Raw genomic sequence first — 17,761 nt, 5'->3', positions numbered from 1 at the left:
TGCATTTATATGAATTTGATATGAAAATCTGAGGTGACTATTTCACTTGAAAATAGCTGGGTAAAACCTTCTTTTTTTTTTTATGTCCCAATAGTTTAAGACAAGGACAAGTTTTTCCAGCATAAATTTTTAAAGCACTGAGAAAAAAAAGACTATCAATATTTCAAAAGTATAATGCAAGTGCTTTTAAAATATTTTATGTTATAGTTGCATTTAACTCCCCAAAAAAGGAGCTGTGACCCCATCAGTAGGCTATGGTTGCAAACTTGCACTTGTTGTTCAATAAGACGATGAAATAAATAATAATTGCCCAACGCGATGTTAAGAAATCAGAATATGATGGGTTTGTGTTGGAAAGCCCATAGATAAATGGGCCTTTATGCCTAAGAAGTCCAGGTAGATGTAAGAAACTCAAATCCCTCCGAATCTTAAAAAAGTGAAAAGTGCATCCAAAGATGAAAGAGAATATTTGAACAGACAAGCTAATCATTAGGAGTAGCTATGAAATATTTTTAGAATCTTGGTAAGGTAAAGCAAAAACAGTTCGTTGACAAAAAAAAGAAAGCAAAAACAGTTCACATATTTATTAGTAAGAAACAAAGAACTTATAACTACCATATCAACATTTTTTTTTTCCTTTTTGAGGTTCAATATCAACTTATTAACATATATGTTTAATGTTCATATGCATACAGCATGCTAGACCATAATGTAGTAATTTTATTTATTTATTTTTCAACTCTACCCAGAGAATGCGACGAAACAGAGGACAAAAGCATCGAAAGAATAAAAAAGCAAAACTTGCTAATGGCTGATGCAGAAAAGATAGGTGAGGTGGGCCGTATAATTGGAGTCCAAAATAAATAATAAATTAACGCTATAATACTTTTCTGTCTCCTCCTCCTTATCTTAAGAATAAAAATTAAAAAAACAATAAACAAAGCTCTCACATTTGTTTAAGGCAGAGAAAAGACTGTTCATCCATCCTCCTCTCGTCTACCCCCAAGAAAAACAATTCGTCATTGCAAATGAAGAAGAAAGGGAAAGTCTACCCATCTCCTCCTCCTACTCAACCACCATCATCCTCCTCCTCCTCCTCTCGCTACCTCAACGAAGATGAGTCTCTCTCTGTGCTGAGGCTTCTCCCAGCGACGATTCTGGTTCTAGTCTCGGTTCTCTCGACCGAAGACCGAGAGGTTCTCGCTTACTTGATCACGAGAGGAAACTGCGGGAGAGCCTCGACGACAACGAAGAAGAACAAATCCAGCAAGAACCACCACAAGCCACCCGTCTTCGACTGCGAGTGTTTCGACTGCTACACTAGCTACTGGCTCCGATGGGACTCGTCTCCGAACCGCGAGCTGATCCACGAGATCATCGAGGCGTTTGAGAATCATCAAGGCGAAAACTCTGTTTCGAGGAACAAGTCCAAGAGAGGTAAGAAGAAAGAGAAACCGGGTCGTCGGGTCGAGTTAGTGTCCGAAAGTACAGTGTCGGAGAGCCACGTGTCGACTCCAGATAACTCGTTGGGGAGGTTGAGTGAAGCTGAGGTGGTGGAACGAGAGCCGCAAGATGTGGAGGAGGAATCGACGGTGGAGATTCCGGCGGCAGCTGGGGCTGATCAAAAGGGATTAGCGAGGAAGGTACTACCGGACGTGTTGGGTCTGCTTAATTCCAGTTTTTGGCGGCTTTGGAATCCGAACGCGTAAAATCATCCATCAGACCAAAAGTTACTGCTTTATTTTTTTCTTCTGATGTTTTTTCATAAGAAAAAAAGAGATAATCCAATCACTATGCTTTAATTTTTTCTTTCTTTCTTTCATGTCTCTAGAGTATATCAATCACCACGTTGTTATGTTTGATATTCTTGGTTTTTAAAAAAATGCAGGCATTATTAGCTTTCTTTGTGTTGACTAAATTGGGAACTAAATTCGCTAAAATGTTCAAGTCATAGCTTGTGAATGGAGTTTAAAAAAAGATTACATGAGAAGTTTATGCAATGGAGACAATGTTTAGCAGTTTCAAGCTCTTTAGTTTCTTGTGCATTTGGTTTGGTGAGGCTCTACCCTCTCTAGGCGTAGTACAGCGACTTCAATGTTTTTTCGTTTGCTTAGGAACAAAGTCTGTGGATTAGGTAGACTGTTTCAGAGGAAGGGTGGGCCAACAAATATCTTTCCTTTTGAATAAGGCATCCTCTTAAGTGATGAGAGAGTGTCTCATTCTATCATATTCTATATAGACTATACAATATTCTAGCATCCTCGTGTTTATGTCTTTGCCTTATCCTTATAAGCTAGATTAGGTTTACGTGTTACAAAAAAAAAAAAGATTAGGTTTACAGTCATTAATGCCTGGACATCATCAATGCGTACTCTAGAAAGTACTTCATTTAGTGCTGTGATCTACTACGAAACAAAGATTCATCAGTTTTTGTCAACCAAAACCTTTTTTCTCAATATAGTGGGATAACATAATCTAGTCTACTTTTTGTAATGTTACTCTTTTTAGTAATGCAACTGAATCTAAGCCAAGATTTAGAACAAACCTTTAGTCGGCTGCAATTAAGTCGACGTAGCTCCCAATCCATACCGTACTTTAATCTCGTTTTTGAACATGCTCTTTGTCAGTAGTCACAAACCTTAACATCTTTCTACACCACTCTCCGTACACGTCCTTTTCTTTATTCTCACCAACGGCTTTAGTACCCCCATGCCTTGCTCCTCTAGGCCTAAACTTTCTTCTTCTACTTCTCAAACCCAATATCCCTTGATCCATAAATTTAGGCCCAAATCATAATGGGTCAAGAAAGCATGGAGTAGCATCAAGAAATGGAAAGTAAACATTGTAGAGAAAAACGTGCGTTTTGCAATATTTTTCTTAGCTTTTCTTTTTTATAATATTCAAACATCATCTACCTTCTTAATAATTGTCCCTCTTTTTCTTTTTTTCCTTCGCACTGTAATTGGTCAAACAAGCATGGACGAGCAACAGTGGATGGTGAGCTACTTTGTTTTTTCCTATTTGAAACTAATTAATAATTGTGAAATGGTCTCATGTTCAACCTCGGAAGATACTAGGCCAAGGTATTATCAACCGCGTCTGCGCCAAGTTAAATTCTTTTGCTTATCTTCTACAAGAGTTAATTAAAGTTTGACCAATCAACGTAAATACGCGTATTTACTATTTACTGATGTAAAAATCAAACCATGGATTATTGACTTTTCATCATCTTGCCAAGAAAACGCAAAAAAGTAATCAATATACGTCACAAGTTATATTCATTAATCTCCATCGATACACATCCACGATATTTATGCAACAAACCAAGCAATAATGGTATATTCGCCTTACAACTGATATTAACAATATTATATGTCTTCCCATGTACATCAAAACCTTTGTTTATCATCTGTAGCATGGAACCAAGAACCGATTCTGATTATTTCACGTGTAACTAGTCAATAGAATTCGGTGGTCCACAAAGTAATTCGTATTCAAAATTCGGAAAAGAGCCAGTTCATCAATTATTATCAACGAGTTTTCTCTCTCTCTCTCTCTCTATATATATATTTGATTCAAACATAGTAGACTTTGCTTGATCAAAGCAATTATGAATCATGATAATATATATTTTATTATTATTATTATTATATACGAATAATATGTAACATGACGTTCGAAAAAGGAAAAACATAAAACCAGATGACGTTCGGCGAAAAGAAAAACGTGATCCAATAAGACGTCATTAGAGATAAAATCGACGGGTATCTTTCGTTCGTAATGATATTCCACAGTCCATTTGTAAAAATTCTATGTTCTTCATAAAACAAAACTATGTTCGTACGTGCACGTGCATGCATCGATTTTTCATCTACTTCAGAAAATCTTAAAAAGCAGAATACTAACTGATTCGTATCCTTCCTTTTACAATAACTAGTTAGATATATAAGCTAGCTGTCATCAGATGAATAGAGTATAAGTATATCTTGTAACAAAATATGGATTAACGGGTTAATATAGTGTCATTATTGTTTGTCAAAAAACAAATAGTGTCAATATTAGTTTCGTATAAAGCTTGATTCTTACGTGTCGTCTACGACACTGCCCCTTCTAGTTCTGGTTTTACAACTAACAGCGGGCCGCCTCTTCGTCTTTGACTTGGCAGTCTGCCTTAAAATTCCTAAAAAATATAGATTATAGTATTATTTATATGCTTGTTTTCACACAAGATCTATATAATACCAAACAAACAAAGAAAGGCATAAAAATATTCTCTTCTTTTGGAATTTAGGTCGATTCCACAATTAGTTAGGAATATGGAGGGATATCAAAATGGATCGTCCTACGCTCCGTTTTTGTCGCTGACATCGCATCAAAACCTTGCTAAATCTGAGTTCCATCAAGGAGAAGAAGAGGCCTCGAAGGTTAGAGAAGGTTCTTCAAGAAGCTTGGAGGTGAAAAAGAAGGGGAAGAAACAAAGGTTTGCGTTTCAGACAAGGAGCCAAGTTGATATCCTTGATGATGGTTATAGATGGAGAAAGTATGGTCAAAAGGCCGTCAAGAACAACACGTTCCCTAGGTTCATATTCACTCTTCCCTTGATGATTAGCTTATTTATTCATCTCCTTTTCTTTATATTCTTGACATAGAAAGAAAAGTTACACTGTACATATGTGGTTAAGCCAATCTTGAACAAACCTCAAATTAAGGTACATATTTCATTTAGATCGAGTGTAGACTGATTGTAACTAGCTTGCACATATAATTTGACTAGTTCTAGAACGAGATCAATGATCTATTTTTCTTTATGTCAAAACCAATGATTAAGATAAAAGTCTTTTGGTAGAAAATCAATTAAATGTGCATCTAGGAATAAAATTTTTGATGACTTATTGCTCTTGTGAATAACTCAAGAGTACATCTTCATATCATTCACATCAAGTCTTGATTGATGTAACATATTAGCTAATCTGCATATAGATTGAATATCTTCTATGCATTATTTTCTAGTCTATCTAAAAAACAGTGCCTAACATGAAAGATTTATCTAAAAGTGAATTTGGGAACAAATCTGACTGTTAATGACTCAAAAGCAGTTCGCTATTAGGAGAACTGAAGTGTTTTTTTTTTCTTCTACTATATATACTAATGGTTTAAATATATGCGCAGGAGCTACTATAGGTGCACATATGCAGGATGCAATGTAAAGAAACAAGTGCAAAGATTAACGTCGGACCAAGAAGTTGTAGTCACAACCTACGAAGGAGTGCACTCGCATGCCATCGAAAAATCTACAGAAAATTTCGAGCATATCCTCACCCAAATGCAAATCTACTCTTCTTTTAATTAAACTCTCAATCTTTTATACCTTTTGTAGCGTATAATTCTGAGAGCTCGTGTTGTAAATTATACTTATATAAAAAGTATAATATTACATTGTATGCATGTTAAAAGAAAAACAATAGTCATCTAAATTTTATAAATATTCATTTAGAAACAAAATACTTAGGCCTAAATATTTCATTATCTCTAACAACTTACTGATATATCTTGGTTTTTACTGATTTCTAACCAATATTTAAAATCTTTTATCAAGTCAAAATGTTTTTTTAGAGTTTTTTAGTCTATTATCGAATCTTTTTGAAACAAGGAGTTGAACTGGATGTAAAAATATGCATAGGCGTCATAAGCTTAGCATTAGATCAAAAACTGTAAAATCATTTCCATCAACCTACCAATAGAATGATTATACTTTTTGTTTGTAAGAGAGCAAAACTAAGAACAAGGAGTTAAGGTCAAGGCACTTGTTGTTGGTGTTGTTTCCTAAGGGCAGTGAAGTGAGCAGCAAGCTGATCATAGTCAGGAAGCTTAGGATGAACATGCTTAGCTTCCTTTAAACCTCTTTCTCCTTTTACCTTTTGATCAGGCCGCATTGTAAACACGTTGTATACTATATGGTAACACTGACAACTCCCTTTCTTTTGACGCCTTTTGTTTCCCATGTTGTAGTACCTCCAACATTCCACGTCTTTGGCCATTGGACTGCTTCTTGCTGATCTCCTCCTTGACCTCTTTTTCTGTCTTGTCTCTTCTTTAGACTCTATGAATCTGAATATCCTCTGATCTTTTCCCACCACTTGCTCCTCTATGCAATCATACTCATCACATACTTTTATTTTTTCCCTTGATGGTTTACTAAGACTCTCTTCTTGTTTTACCTCTAAGTCCGCGTCTGTGAGAGTGAACTTATACACTTCTGCTTCGCTTTCAGCCTACAGACACACACACCAAACAAGTACGAGATTATATACTCTCAACTCCAACAACATTAAGATGCAGAGAAGATTCAAAGACTCACCTCTTTGTGAGATTCAGGAGTGTATTCGAGTGCCAAAACGTGTAGGCTGAGGCCGAACTCCGCTGCTATCTCAGCCAACAACTTGGACTTGGCGTCATCAGATACTGAGATTCTTGAGAGTTTCTCTATAATCTAGAATGCAAGTATGTTTAGTACTTGCAAGGCTCTTACAAATAAAGAGAAGAGAGGAAGAAGACATGGGACAAACCTGAGGGTTGACACGATTACCAGGCAGAAGATATAGAGCCATTGAGACAAGGAGTTTCCCATACCTCTCTCCAAAAAGAGCCCTCAAGGTCCGTAGCTCAGGCAAGTCACCACACCTCGCAGAGGCAAAGATAAGCGTTGAAACCGCTTCGTTGACGCCATCAGAAAGTTCTCTATGCCTCCGAATGTAAGAGAGGTTGAGGAGGATGACGTCAGAGAACTGGAGAAGCAAGTGGTAGAGCGACACGAGGTTCTCATCGAGGAAGAGATCATGAGCGCGGCGAAGAGCACGGTCTCGTTCGCCAATGCGGAGTAACTGGACTATGTCGTGCCGTAAGTGTGAAGAAATGGCGTGTTTCTTGTTCTCGAGAAGGTTTAGACGACGCTGAAGCTGCTTCAACGCTCTCTTGCACTTCGAGGCCTTTCGCCATCCAAACAGAAAACCAAACATGGTTTGTTTCTCTGTTCGTATGTATCTCACAAGCTTCAAAGATGAACTCTTGAGTGTTTGTAGGAGAGAGTGGGGTTTCATCACGATTGTGATGTAGAGGACGTGGCCCTTGACGGTTATTATTTTATTAAACTCATGCAAGTCATTAAACTTCCCCATACACTAAATAAATTAAAAATACATCCATACACATACATATAAAACAATGTTCTAGAAATAGATAGGCACTAATTAGACAATTTATAAAGAATTAGCGACCAAGCCTTAGTGAATTATTGATTTATATATATATATAAAACAAAAAAAAAATTAGATAAATTTCTAGATTTGTACTACATTATTATTTAATTTTTTAAAAATCATACTAATTTAAATTGATTTAAATCTATTAAATAAGATTTTAAGAATATCGTTTCTGTTAAAGATCGATTCAAATCGATTTTTAGACCGGTGATATAAAATAAGCTATTTGTTCTCTGTCACTCCTTTTCCTGAGCTTTGTCAATTGAGATCTATCTATATGTACTCAAATCTTTATTCAACGTAAAAACAATATAGTGAAGCTATACCAAATTTTTCATGTCAATTCAATGCGTTACAAACAACCATACATGTATAGGAGTGTTCTTCGTTTTCCTCTTCCTTTTTATAATGGCAAAACGAAAGTAGCATGAAGGGGAACTAGGAGGAGCAAGAAAGCATGCAGACGCCTGGCCTGTAAGCCCAAGCTGGAGGCAACCCAGCATACTTCTCCATCCCTGGCTGTTCCTCGTAAGGCCGTTTCATGAGACGTAGCAAGTTGTTGACCTCTGAGAAATCTCCTTGCTCAGCTGCATCTATTGCGCTTTGGCAAAGATAGTTCCTCAGAATGTACTTTGGGTTCACTGAGTCCATTCTTGCTTTTCTTTCTTCATCTGATGGTGTGTCACCACCACTCACCTACAGTTTTCAAATCCACACACACATAAACAAGGAAGTTGCATCAACCAGAAAGCTAGATACAGGGAATAAACAATGTGATACCTCATGTATATACCCTCGCACCCATTTGATCCATTCTTCTTTTCTTTCCTTTCCAATGTCCAAAAGCGCAGCTTTCAAGGGGTTTAATAACTCATCATCAGATGTGTTGGGGTCTGCTTTTACATTCGAAAGAAGCCGGAAGAAGTTTGTGTAATCGACTTTATCAACAGCCATGTTGTTCAGAAGTTCACTAATCATCTCCTTGTTGTACTTCGAAAGACCAAGCTTCTTTGTCATTATGGCTTCATACTCATCCATGAACTTATCACCGTACCTGACATCACAAGTCCCTTACTTAACCGCCTCCTAGCATATAACCAAGAATAGCACTTAGTTACCTCTCCATGGCGTAATTAGCCACCTTTTCATTTATCAGCTGAGCAGCAGCCAGAGCCTCAGCAAATTGAGCAATATTCCACAAGCCGATGTCAGGCTGATTAGCAAAACAGTATCTTCTTCCAGGGAGGTCTGTTGTGTTTGGGGTGTAACTTGGATCAAAAGCATCTAAGAACCCAAACGGGCCATAGTCAATGGTTTGACCCAAAATGCTCATGTTGTCCGTGTTGAGCACTCCATGTGTGAATCCTACACCTTGCCATCTTGCAAATAAGGTAGCTGTACGCTCCGCAACTTCAACAACCCATGCTAATATAAGTTAAAGAAGTAAAATAGTTAGTTCAATATTCACCGTTAATGTAACTAACTATTGGTTATTAGCGAGAGTATATCATCTAGGCATGAGCGCTTTTACCCCAAACAGAATTCCGAACCTTAACCAAACCCAAAATCCTACCAAACCGTTATACAAAAATATCGGAACGGGACTTAAAAGTAAATACTTTCGGGGTTGGGTACAACCCAAACCAAACCAAAATCTGAATTAGTTCAATATGTTAAAAGTAATTTAGAAATTCTAGAGTATTTTAGAGATATTTTGTAGTTTGTTTTATTTTTTATTTTAAATATTTATTAATTAGTTTAGGTAGTTTAACTAGTTTTAATTAGATTTGTTGAATAATTATATTTTGAGTTTTTGGTCAATTTTAAAATTTTTTAAAAGATTAAATCCGAAACGAACCCGAAAAAGATACAAACCGAATCCGATCAGAAAAATAGTAAAGCCTGAATGGGACTTATGAGTATAATACCGAATCTAAACTGGACGTTGAACGCCCAAGCCTAGTATCATCAGTGATTTGAATGGCGTCTCATGCAGCATTTTGATGAACACTTCGTTAGGAAAGTTACCTGCATACTTGTTTGATGTTAGATCCAAAACAGAATCATCATCATCATCACCGGTTTTGAAAGATAAGCCATCACTTCTGTTCATGCTCTTCTCTATACGTGGGAAATGATGTCTAATGGCATAGTCTGCTAGCTTCCCAACAATCTCAAGGTCCTCTTTTCCTCTAGAAGCATGTATTTGGTACGAGCCGAAGCGGATAAATGACTGAGAAACCCTGCAAACGATAGCACCAGGTTCCTCCTTCGCATTGCCACTGCAAAAACGATAGGAGCTAGTCAAAACCACCTAGACATGCATGTATGTTTGTTAAGGTTTTTTGGGACATTACTCATAAAACATGTCGCGAATGACACCTTGACCTGTCGTGAGGAGACAAAGGGCGCGAGTGGTGGGGATTCCAAGACAATGCATGGCTTCACTGCAGAGGAACTCCCTGATGCTACTACGAAGCACTGCGAGGCCATCTGAAAAACGGCTGTAAGGAGTTCTACCAGCGCCTTTGAGCTGAAGCTCCCATCTTTCGCCTTTGGAGTTCAGAACTTCTCCGAGGGTAATGGCGCGACCGTCGCCTAGCTGTCCAGCCCACCTGCCAAACTGGTGGCCTCCGTAGCATTGAGCATAAGGCATTCTGTAGACAAAGACTATTAGAACGGTTTTAAAAAGGTTGAACCTAAAATAAAAATTGGGTAAGGATTACGTACGCTCCTGGCAAAGGTTTAGCACCAGAGAGTAGGAGAGGGAAATCTAGCCTTTCAAATCTGAAAATTCCCAGCAGAATATTCTCAAAAAGTTAAAACCAAAAGTCACAAGTAGAAGGAGACAAAAAAACAACAACAAATAACACTCCTTATAACTAAAGATTCAAAAAGTGATATAACTATTAGACGAAATGAACTCAAGAATTTGGTCTGACCATAGATGTGAAGAATCAAACTCACTCTTTAGGATGTAGATCCAATAGCTCTGCAACAGATTCAGACCATGATACAAGCCGAGGATCATCTACTTGTACTGATGGGGAAACTTTTGAATAGCAAGCATGCAGTACCTGCCCAATTACAATAAACAAATCAAAAATCCTGATGGCCAAGTTAATTAGAATAATAAATAACAACAGTGAGCAGAATAAATAGCAACAATGAGCTATATCAACACATCAGAGAACAATCCACTCAACTAACACGTAAAAATACAAACTTGATTCCAGTTTAAACCATATAAAAACAAGTATTGACGCAGACAAAGAATGAAATCAAATAAAGTTTCCTCCTTTAACCTCAACCACAAGAATATTATTTACCTTACGCGAGATAACATCGCTTCTTGGATCACCAGGCAACTCCTTGACAAAGGAGTGGTCCCAGTTAAACTCTTCGAGCTTCCTTTCGATCTTATCACCTTCATCAGTTTGACTCTGCGTCTCTTCCCCTAAGGAATCAGTTTCCGAAGCAGTTACCGGCGTCGGAGAGGAAGCCGCGGAAGAGTCCATCAGACGGAACGAAGAAGAAGAAGAAGAAGAAGATCGGGAAGGGGCAAATCGAAACTCTCGGCGAAGAGAGGGGTAAAAAGGGAATTTCGCAGAGGAAGTGAAGAGATGAAGTGGTCGGAGATGGAAGAGAGACGACGGACACACACGCAACGACATCTCTCCTCCTCCACTCTTCAGATTTTCCTATTCCAAGTTTTGTTACAATTTAATTTCGGACCGAACCGGCTTCCTTGGTTTTATCTGATTCAGACCAATGTCGGTTCACTTGCTTTTTTTTTTTGGATAATTTGTAAATTACTCCATTAACTGTTTGAAATTTGAAAATTACACCTTCTATTTTATTTTTTGAAAACTACACTTTTTTAAATATGAATTGACATTTTTATCCAGATTCATATTTCAATAATTGAGATATAAATTTCAAATTAATAAGAATAATATTATTATAATTATTTATGTTTAAGATAAATTTGTGTGTTTAGATAAATATGTTATTTAACTATTTAAAATTTTACAATAACAAGAATAATGTAAAATAAACAAATTATGAATTTTTTGACTTTATAATGAAGTTTATATAAATTTTATTTCATGGATTGGTGAGCTAGACGTCTCTGTTACTCGTGAGTAGCATTTTAATTCTTTTTTTTCATTAGTTCAGTACAATGGATATGGTCAAAAGGTTAAGCACCTACCAAGTAGCAACTAGCAAGCGAGTGTTAATCGTTAAGTGTACTCTTGTTTTGATTTTACTTTGATTTTACTGAACAGGTGGCTTATATGGCTTTGGTGGGATCATTTCCATTTAACTCATTCATGTCTAGATTTCTCTCTGGTATTGGGACGGCTGTTCTTGCTGTGTTTTTAGCATTTTGAAAACATACGAATACATGTACATTAGGAATGTATGAAACCAATAGAGTTTAAGTCAGTTGGTATCAATCAGATATGAGTTTGGAACCAGAACGAGCGTTTACAGATTTTGTGCTATGCAGTTTCATGACACTTACGAACTTGAACAGAATTGGAGTTCTTCAAAGGCGTAGAACATCCATCTCCAGAACTCAGCCAAATCACACCTCAAAAATAGAACTATTGTCAAAGTAAAATAGTAGGAGAATTAGAAACAAAAATCTGATTCATGAATCAACAAACCTCTTAATGAGATAAGACAAAGAATCTGTGAAACTAGAAAAAGAAAAAAAAATCAGAAAGGGAGGATACTGAGAATGAGACAAGACGTCATCTTGAGTTCTTATTTTTATTTTTTCCAAACAATAAAAAGTTTAAGATATATTCAAAAGATATTGTCTAGATACTCTAAAGATTTTTTAAAGAATTTTTTTTTTTTTGTAAAACTGCTACTTAAAATATAAAATAAATTAGGAATTGATAAATATTAAGATTGGACAATTTGGTAAATTTTTATATACATAAGTGTATTTTTCCAAAAACTTAAACAATGGTGTAGTTTTCAAATTATAATCAATGTATTTCTTCAACTTTTTTTTTTGTCGTTTGTTGTCTTTTTTGTTGGTAAATAAAACAGAAATAATATTGAATTATTTTTAAACCGGGTTTTAAGACAGAACCGAAAGAGATAGAAGTGAAACCAAAAACCGACAAATTTTGCCGTCGTTTTGCGTAACTCAAACCAACCTATCACCTGGGGAAAAAATTAGGGATCGGCTTCACGTCCGCGGCTCATAGATTTCTCGGAAAATTGTTCACGGTTTGTTCAGTGATTCTCAATTCCGCTGCGTAGTATTAGCTTCCTGGAGATCTAACGTTTTCCGAAATTGAATTGGGCGGTGGGAAAGTTTCTTACTTGAGTCGATCTTGTGATGTTTCGATCAAATCTATGATCTTTCGAGAGTTATGAAAAGTTTTGGTTGATGCCAAGTTTTCGAGAGAAGATATAAAGAGCGCCCACGAAAAAGGTATTTGCTTTTTGATGTTGTATTCTATAAATGTGCAATTTGAGATTTGTTCCGTCGCGATTAGGGTTTAGGAAAGTGTAGTTTTTGAATTGGAGATTTTTTTTTCCAGAAATTTAGCTAAAAGTGGATTCCTTTCATGATTAGGATTTTGCTTGTAACAAAGTTTCTGAAGTTGGAATCTCGTCATGTTTGGTTACTGAGCTAGAGTTGAAGAACTGTGACATTGTTTGTTCTATGAGTGTTGTCACTACTGAGTTTTTGTGTAGGTTTGGTAGTTGACTTTTGTCAACGAAAGTTAGTACTCTTCGTACACTGTGGATTCTCAGCTTTGATCTAAAAATGTGAAGTTTTTTGTTTTGTTTTGTTGAAGAGCGAGTGTTTTAGCTTCTTTCATCAGTTAATTTTTTTTTTTGTTTTTTTCTTGGTTTTGCAGGTCGTGCTTTGGTGCAACTAGACCAGGTTCTCATACCACGTTTTGATTCTTTAGGTTCCCTGTGAAGCATCACCGGGAAATAACAACAAATGGATTACCGACCTTCTGATAGTAGTGGTGAGTCTTGTCTTCTTTCAAAGAATGTTCTCTCTAGACTAGCCGTTTCTTAACTAAGCTGGTGTTAGTTTGTGTTCTCATCAATGTGATGTTCTTTTTATTGTAATTATGTTCCATTGGTTAGAATAGTTCATTCTCAAAGTTTATTATTATTTGGATTTACAAACTGATCTACTATGTTTTGGGTGATATGTTGTTTTTTCTTTTGGTACTCAGGTACTGATGATGACCTACCTCCATCACATCAAAGTAGATATCAAAGAAGCGGGAGACCTGCTGGTAACGGCAGGCCTTCGGTTCTCAACTCTGCTCCTTTATCAAGAGTGCACAGTGACATGGAAACTCAAATTCATCTCATCGAGCAAGAAGCCTATAGCTCAATACTCCGTGCATTTAAAGCCCAGTCTGATGCTATCACTTGGGTATTTATCTTTCTTCTCTCCTTCATTACTAACTCCATGCTTATGTAACTTAACCATCTATAAAAAAATTATTCAGGAGAAAGAAAGTTTGATCACTGAGCTCAGAAAAGAACTCCGGGTGTCTGATGAGGAACACAGAGAGCTCTTATCAAGGGTTAACGCTGATGAAATGATCAGGCGAATAAGGTCTGTTTTTGATGTTTTTCTTCTAGTAATCGACAGCAAATTTTTGGAGCTAATGATGTTTAATTTAAAATCATGTCAGGGAATGGAGAAAGGGTAACAGTGTTCCTCAGATGGTTCATGATAATGCTCCGAGTCCAGCTGTTTCAGGATCACGTAAGAAGCAAAAGACATCACAATCAATGGGCCCTCCATCTCCTGCTCTGCACCCATCAATGCAACCATCTTCTTCTGCACTAAGAAGGGGAGGTCCTCCTCCACCAGGTCCAAAGACCAAGAAGCCAAAGACTGTAAGTCACAGTGCTTCTTGACTCTCTAACTATTGTTACTATGATGACTCTTGTTCTCAAATTTTTAATTGACTAACAAATGATAAGGCAATGCAGTTCCCAGCTACAGGCATTGCTGGGAGGCCCCAGGGAGGTGCATTGACCAATGAACCAGGTGAAGAAGGATCATATGACCCGTTGATTGGAAAGAAGGTATGGACAAAGTGGCCTGAGGACAACCATTTCTATGAAGCCGTTATTACCAACTACAACCCCATTGAGGTATCTTATCTTTCATTCCTATATATATATGTTTAATGTTTTTAGTGCCAAATCTCCACTTTCTGATATTTTATTTTTTTTCCTTTGTTCAACAATTGATAAAGGGGCGGCATGCTTTAGTGTATGACATTAGCACTCCGAATGAAACTTGGGAATGGGTAAATCTTAAAGAGGTAATAACTATTATTACAGCAATACTCGTCAATGAAAAGGCTTGTCAGTTATTACACTATCAGTAATAAGAGATTGATTAGTTTTTTTACTTTGTTCACTGCCACTCAGTATAGTCAATGAATAATGATTGAACTGCTTCATTTGATTAATAATATAATTGTATCATTAGTGCTAAATTCTATATTTTCTCAAAGAGCTCAGTCTCAATTCTGATTGCTCTTTGTATAGATATCTCCGGGAGATATCAGATGGGAAGGTGAGGATTCTGGGGTTTCTCGTAAAGGAGGACATCCTGGGCAAGGCCGTGGAAGTGCAAAGGCCATGCCTCGTGGTGGTCCTACAGGCAGAGGTAGGGGAAACATGAAGATACAGCCGCACAAGGCACAGAATGGCATTGGGAAGAAAGCTTTAGGCGATATCGAAATACTCCACACTGATACACTAATAAAAGAGGTATTCATCCAAGTTTTTTGGATTATTAGAGAACGAAGGTTCACATCTAAGTATTGATTTTTATATAATATTTGTTACAGATAGAAAAAGTTTTTGGATCAGTTAACCCCAACCCAGCAGAGGTAGAGAAAGCAAAGAGAGTGCTAAGAGTAAGAACCATTGTTCATGAATGTGTTGTTGAGTTTTGGTCTTTGACTACACAAAAAGAGAAGCTGACTATAGTTTTTACTTGGAAATGTTAGGATCATGAGCAAGCTCTTGTGGATGCAATTGCAAAGCTTGAAGAAATGTCAGACGGAGAAAGCGGTAATATTTGAGTCAGGGCCTTATAATCTTCTCAGGTTCACTACTAACGCAGATGAAGTCTGGCCAAAAGGTGTAGATGGTGGTGGCAATGTGAATCGATGAGGGAGATTTTGGAAACTTGTATGGTTAAAAAGCAAACTGTATTTTGTTTAGGAAGATGATTTGTAGTGACCTCTGTGTGCCACATAACTCCAGTAACTGGATCTGCAAATTAGGTCTTGAGCATTGTAAAATTCACCAAGACTTCATATAAATGTAGAATGTTGCATAGACTTGTAAAACTCATTGTTACAAGGATGAGAGAGGTAGCAAACGTTATATGCTCAAACCAATGTATTCACCAAACGTTAGCCGTCCGTTCTTCACGGCGGTGAGATTTAATTAGCTTTAGCTTCGGTTACTTGAGCTCCTCTTTGAGGTGTGAGGTTGCGATTCCTGAAGGTTTTTCGGATAATTATTAGTTTTGAATTATAAACGAGGTTTAAATATGGGCCCATATAGGGCTCTAACGAAGGCCCACTAGACTCGAACTCTTTTTGCGTTCTTTTATTTAATTAAAGAAGAAAAAGGCTACACTTAGTGCCAAATAAGCAGCGAGGTGGCGTCAGATTATAGCTCCACGACATTTGTACGAGAATGATATTTGTCCGACTCGGTCCAGCCTGCAAACGGTAATCAGTGTCCGTACAGGTTAAAAGCTCACCCGTCATCCTATAAGAATAACGAAAATGACGGATTTACCCATCTGCTCTACATCTACCTTATTACACGACAACTCTTGACGCGAAGCTCGTCACTCTTTTGCTTCCACAAGAGAGTTTGTCATTTTTGAAAATGGCGGCGATGAGATACAAAGGAGGCGTTCTCATCACAATCATCTTCTTCTCCATCGTTCTTTCTCCATGCTCACTTGCTCACTCTTCTTCTACAAAATGTAAGCCGCTCTCGATCGATATATAATGTTTTCTCGATCCTTGGTTCTTCCTATATATATGACGACTCATCTTTTGTTTTTCTAGCGTTCTTTTGGCTAGGAGAAAGAGAAGATATGAAAGCCATGAAGAAGGTATTAATGCTTTATGTCCAATTATATCATATTCTTCGTGTAGAAAAACATAATGATTATTAAGCGACCTTTTGAGCTGAATGAACATTAGCTTAGCTAGCTTTGTATTCGTTTTAGTTTGATGACAAAATAAATATCATTTAATTAAATTTTGGACGACAGGAGAATGAGATTGGTGTTGTTGGATCAGCTAATGAAGTTGAAGAAAGACAAGTTCCTACTGGATCTGACCAGTGCCGGACCAACCTTTTATATTGCCCCGATCAAAATTTAAAACTATGCCCTCGTACATGTTTTATCAAGATCACAAAACAGTATAAAAAATAACTTAAATTTTCATTAAAAAAAATCAAATTTCATAATATGTTCATAAAAAACATTGATATAAAAACACTTATTGCTGAAATATAGATCTTCTTGCATTTTTCCCTGCAAAATCATCCATTAAACTCTTATAATCAAGTTTTTCGACCATAGCAGTCTCAATTGTTATGTTTCTATTTTAGAATTAAGGTTTTAACTATTATCTAAAATATAAATTTACTAATATATTTAAAAGTTTGACAAATCTTATTATAACTAAATATGCCCAATAGATAATATTTTAACAAAATAATCTACAGATTTTTCTTTTATGTATATACTAATAATTTTTTTTTTTTTAAATATGCCCCACTAATTTTGAATGCCCTAATCCTTGGCTTGAGTGGCTCCCCCTCAAGGCCGGCCCTGGATCTGACCCTCTTCATCATAAACGCATTCCATTTACTTCTCCGTAGATTAATTGCTTCTACATCTTCTGTTTCACATAATTCTTAGTAGTTTGTAACACTTCTACGTTCACTTTTTCGTCCGAGTCTTAAATTAATTTCAGGTTTTTAAATGATGAACTTCGTTAGTGTATAACATTTCAATTGATCAAGAATCGTACCAATCATTTTGTCATCTTCTGAGAAATATGTAGGCGAAATATTTGTGGATGCTGAGAAATATTGTCATCTGAAAATGACAACCATATCTATGAGATCTGATTTTAATTTAAACAACCTTAATTTGTATTTTAAACTATAAATTAAAAGCCATAATTAGGCTATTATCCTCTTATCTAAGGTGGAATACAAGAAGATAAGATTTGTGGTAGGAAGTCCTTATGAAATCTTAAAACACATTGTACCTAAAATTCTGGTCAATTTTCAAAAAAATTGCTTACCTAATATATTGGTCAAAAATTATTAACACCTAATACAACTAAACCTTCGATGGTTATTTTCACGAGCCAAAACCAGAATCCTAAATCTGAGTGTAAATCACGAATTTTGAAAACATTAATTAGAACTCT

The 17,761-nt window shown here is 36.5% G+C and overlaps 5 protein-coding genes and 1 pseudogene across 6 annotated transcripts; 4 read left to right on the top strand and 2 right to left on the bottom strand.

The window, feature by feature from the left end:
- Nucleotides 1–899: 899 nt before the first annotated feature.
- Nucleotides 900–1,903, top strand: LOC106331386. Its single transcript, XM_013769727.1, has one exon. It carries the CDS (start codon nt 1,029–1,031, stop codon nt 1,707–1,709), a length of 681 nt encoding a protein of 226 aa, XP_013625181.1. The 5' UTR covers nt 900–1,028; the 3' UTR covers nt 1,710–1,903.
- Nucleotides 1,904–4,221: 2,318 nt separating this feature from the next.
- Nucleotides 4,222–5,442, top strand: LOC106332849 (probable WRKY transcription factor 75). The gene is made up of 2 exons (XM_013771341.1): nt 4,222–4,579; nt 5,170–5,442. The coding sequence occupies exons 1-2, from the start codon at nt 4,317–4,319 to the stop codon at nt 5,348–5,350; spliced, it is 444 nt and encodes a 147-aa protein (XP_013626795.1). The 5' UTR covers nt 4,222–4,316; the 3' UTR covers nt 5,351–5,442.
- A 311-nt stretch (nt 5,443–5,753) lies between these two features.
- Nucleotides 5,754–7,175, bottom strand: LOC106329659 (annotated as a pseudogene).
- A 352-nt stretch (nt 7,176–7,527) lies between these two features.
- LOC106336057 (UPF0061 protein azo1574) lies at nt 7,528–10,969 on the bottom strand. Its single transcript, XM_013774770.1, has 8 exons — nt 10,589–10,969; nt 10,227–10,336; nt 9,990–10,046; nt 9,617–9,916; nt 9,288–9,541; nt 8,378–8,684; nt 8,040–8,313; nt 7,528–7,955 (listed from the first exon to the last, which is right to left on the bottom strand). The coding sequence occupies exons 1-8, from the start codon at nt 10,931–10,933 to the stop codon at nt 7,698–7,700; spliced, it is 1,905 nt and encodes a 634-aa protein (XP_013630224.1). The 5' UTR covers nt 10,934–10,969; the 3' UTR covers nt 7,528–7,697.
- Nucleotides 10,970–12,402: 1,433 nt separating this feature from the next.
- Nucleotides 12,403–15,756, top strand: LOC106328616 (protein EMSY-LIKE 3-like). 2 transcript variants are annotated; one of them, XM_013767095.1, is made up of 10 exons: nt 12,403–12,717; nt 13,205–13,267; nt 13,484–13,689; nt 13,766–13,875; nt 13,955–14,162; nt 14,259–14,423; nt 14,528–14,596; nt 14,826–15,050; nt 15,131–15,199; nt 15,293–15,756. In XM_013767095.1, the coding sequence occupies exons 2-10, from the start codon at nt 13,240–13,242 to the stop codon at nt 15,365–15,367; spliced, it is 1,155 nt and encodes a 384-aa protein (XP_013622549.1). In that variant the 5' UTR covers nt 12,403–12,717; nt 13,205–13,239; the 3' UTR covers nt 15,368–15,756. The 2 variants fall into 2 exon arrangements, with proteins under 2 accessions (XP_013622549.1, XP_013622547.1); XM_013767093.1 differs by having other exon boundaries at nt 12,404–12,717; nt 13,151–13,267.
- A 434-nt stretch (nt 15,757–16,190) lies between these two features.
- Nucleotides 16,191–17,201, top strand: LOC106334348 (CLAVATA3/ESR (CLE)-related protein 40-like). The gene is made up of 4 exons (XM_013772648.1): nt 16,191–16,290; nt 16,376–16,422; nt 16,585–16,635; nt 17,145–17,201. Exons 1-4 carry the CDS (start codon nt 16,191–16,193, stop codon nt 17,199–17,201), a joined length of 255 nt encoding a protein of 84 aa, XP_013628102.1.
- Nucleotides 17,202–17,761: the final 560 nt, after the last annotated feature.

This window comes from Brassica oleracea, chromosome C3 (assembly GCF_000695525.1).
Source record: "Brassica oleracea var. oleracea cultivar TO1000 chromosome C3, BOL, whole genome shotgun sequence".
In the NCBI taxonomy this organism is placed as follows: Eukaryota; Viridiplantae; Streptophyta; class Magnoliopsida; order Brassicales; family Brassicaceae; genus Brassica; species Brassica oleracea.
This window is presented reverse-complemented; position numbering and strand designations above follow the sequence as displayed.

Bases quoted from the DNA above. Each gene is read 5' to 3' on its own strand.
- LOC106331386 (XM_013769727.1), top strand. From the start codon at position 1,029: ATGAAGAAGAAAGGGAAAGTCTACCCATCTCCTCCTCCTACTCAACCA.
- LOC106332849 (XM_013771341.1), top strand. From the start codon at position 4,317: ATGGAGGGATATCAAAATGGATCGTCCTACGCTCCGTTTTTGTCGCTG. The intron at 4,580-5,169 runs GTTCATATTCAC...ATATATGCGCAG, and splicing joins AAGAACAACACGTTCCCTAG to GAGCTACTATAGGTGCACAT.
- LOC106336057 (XM_013774770.1), bottom strand. From the start codon at position 10,933: ATGTCGTTGCGTGTGTGTCCGTCGTCTCTCTTCCATCTCCGACCACTT. The intron at 8,685-9,287 runs GTAACTTTCCTA...AACTTATATTAG, and splicing joins AACATCAAACAAGTATGCAG to CATGGGTTGTTGAAGTTGCG. The intron at 7,956-8,039 runs GTATCACATTGT...TGAAAACTGTAG, and splicing joins TGCGAGGGTATATACATGAG to GTGAGTGGTGGTGACACACC.
- LOC106328616 (XM_013767095.1), top strand. From the start codon at position 13,240: ATGGATTACCGACCTTCTGATAGTAGTG. The intron at 13,268-13,483 runs GTGAGTCTTGTC...TTTGGTACTCAG, and splicing joins CCGACCTTCTGATAGTAGTG to GTACTGATGATGACCTACCT. The intron at 14,163-14,258 runs GTAAGTCACAGT...AAGGCAATGCAG, and splicing joins AGACCAAGAAGCCAAAGACT to TTCCCAGCTACAGGCATTGC.
- LOC106334348 (XM_013772648.1), top strand. From the start codon at position 16,191: ATGGCGGCGATGAGATACAAAGGAGGCGTTCTCATCACAATCATCTTC. The intron at 16,423-16,584 runs GTATTAATGCTT...TTTGGACGACAG, and splicing joins ATATGAAAGCCATGAAGAAG to GAGAATGAGATTGGTGTTGT. The intron at 16,636-17,144 runs GTTCCTACTGGA...CTCCCCCTCAAG, and splicing joins ATGAAGTTGAAGAAAGACAA to GCCGGCCCTGGATCTGACCC.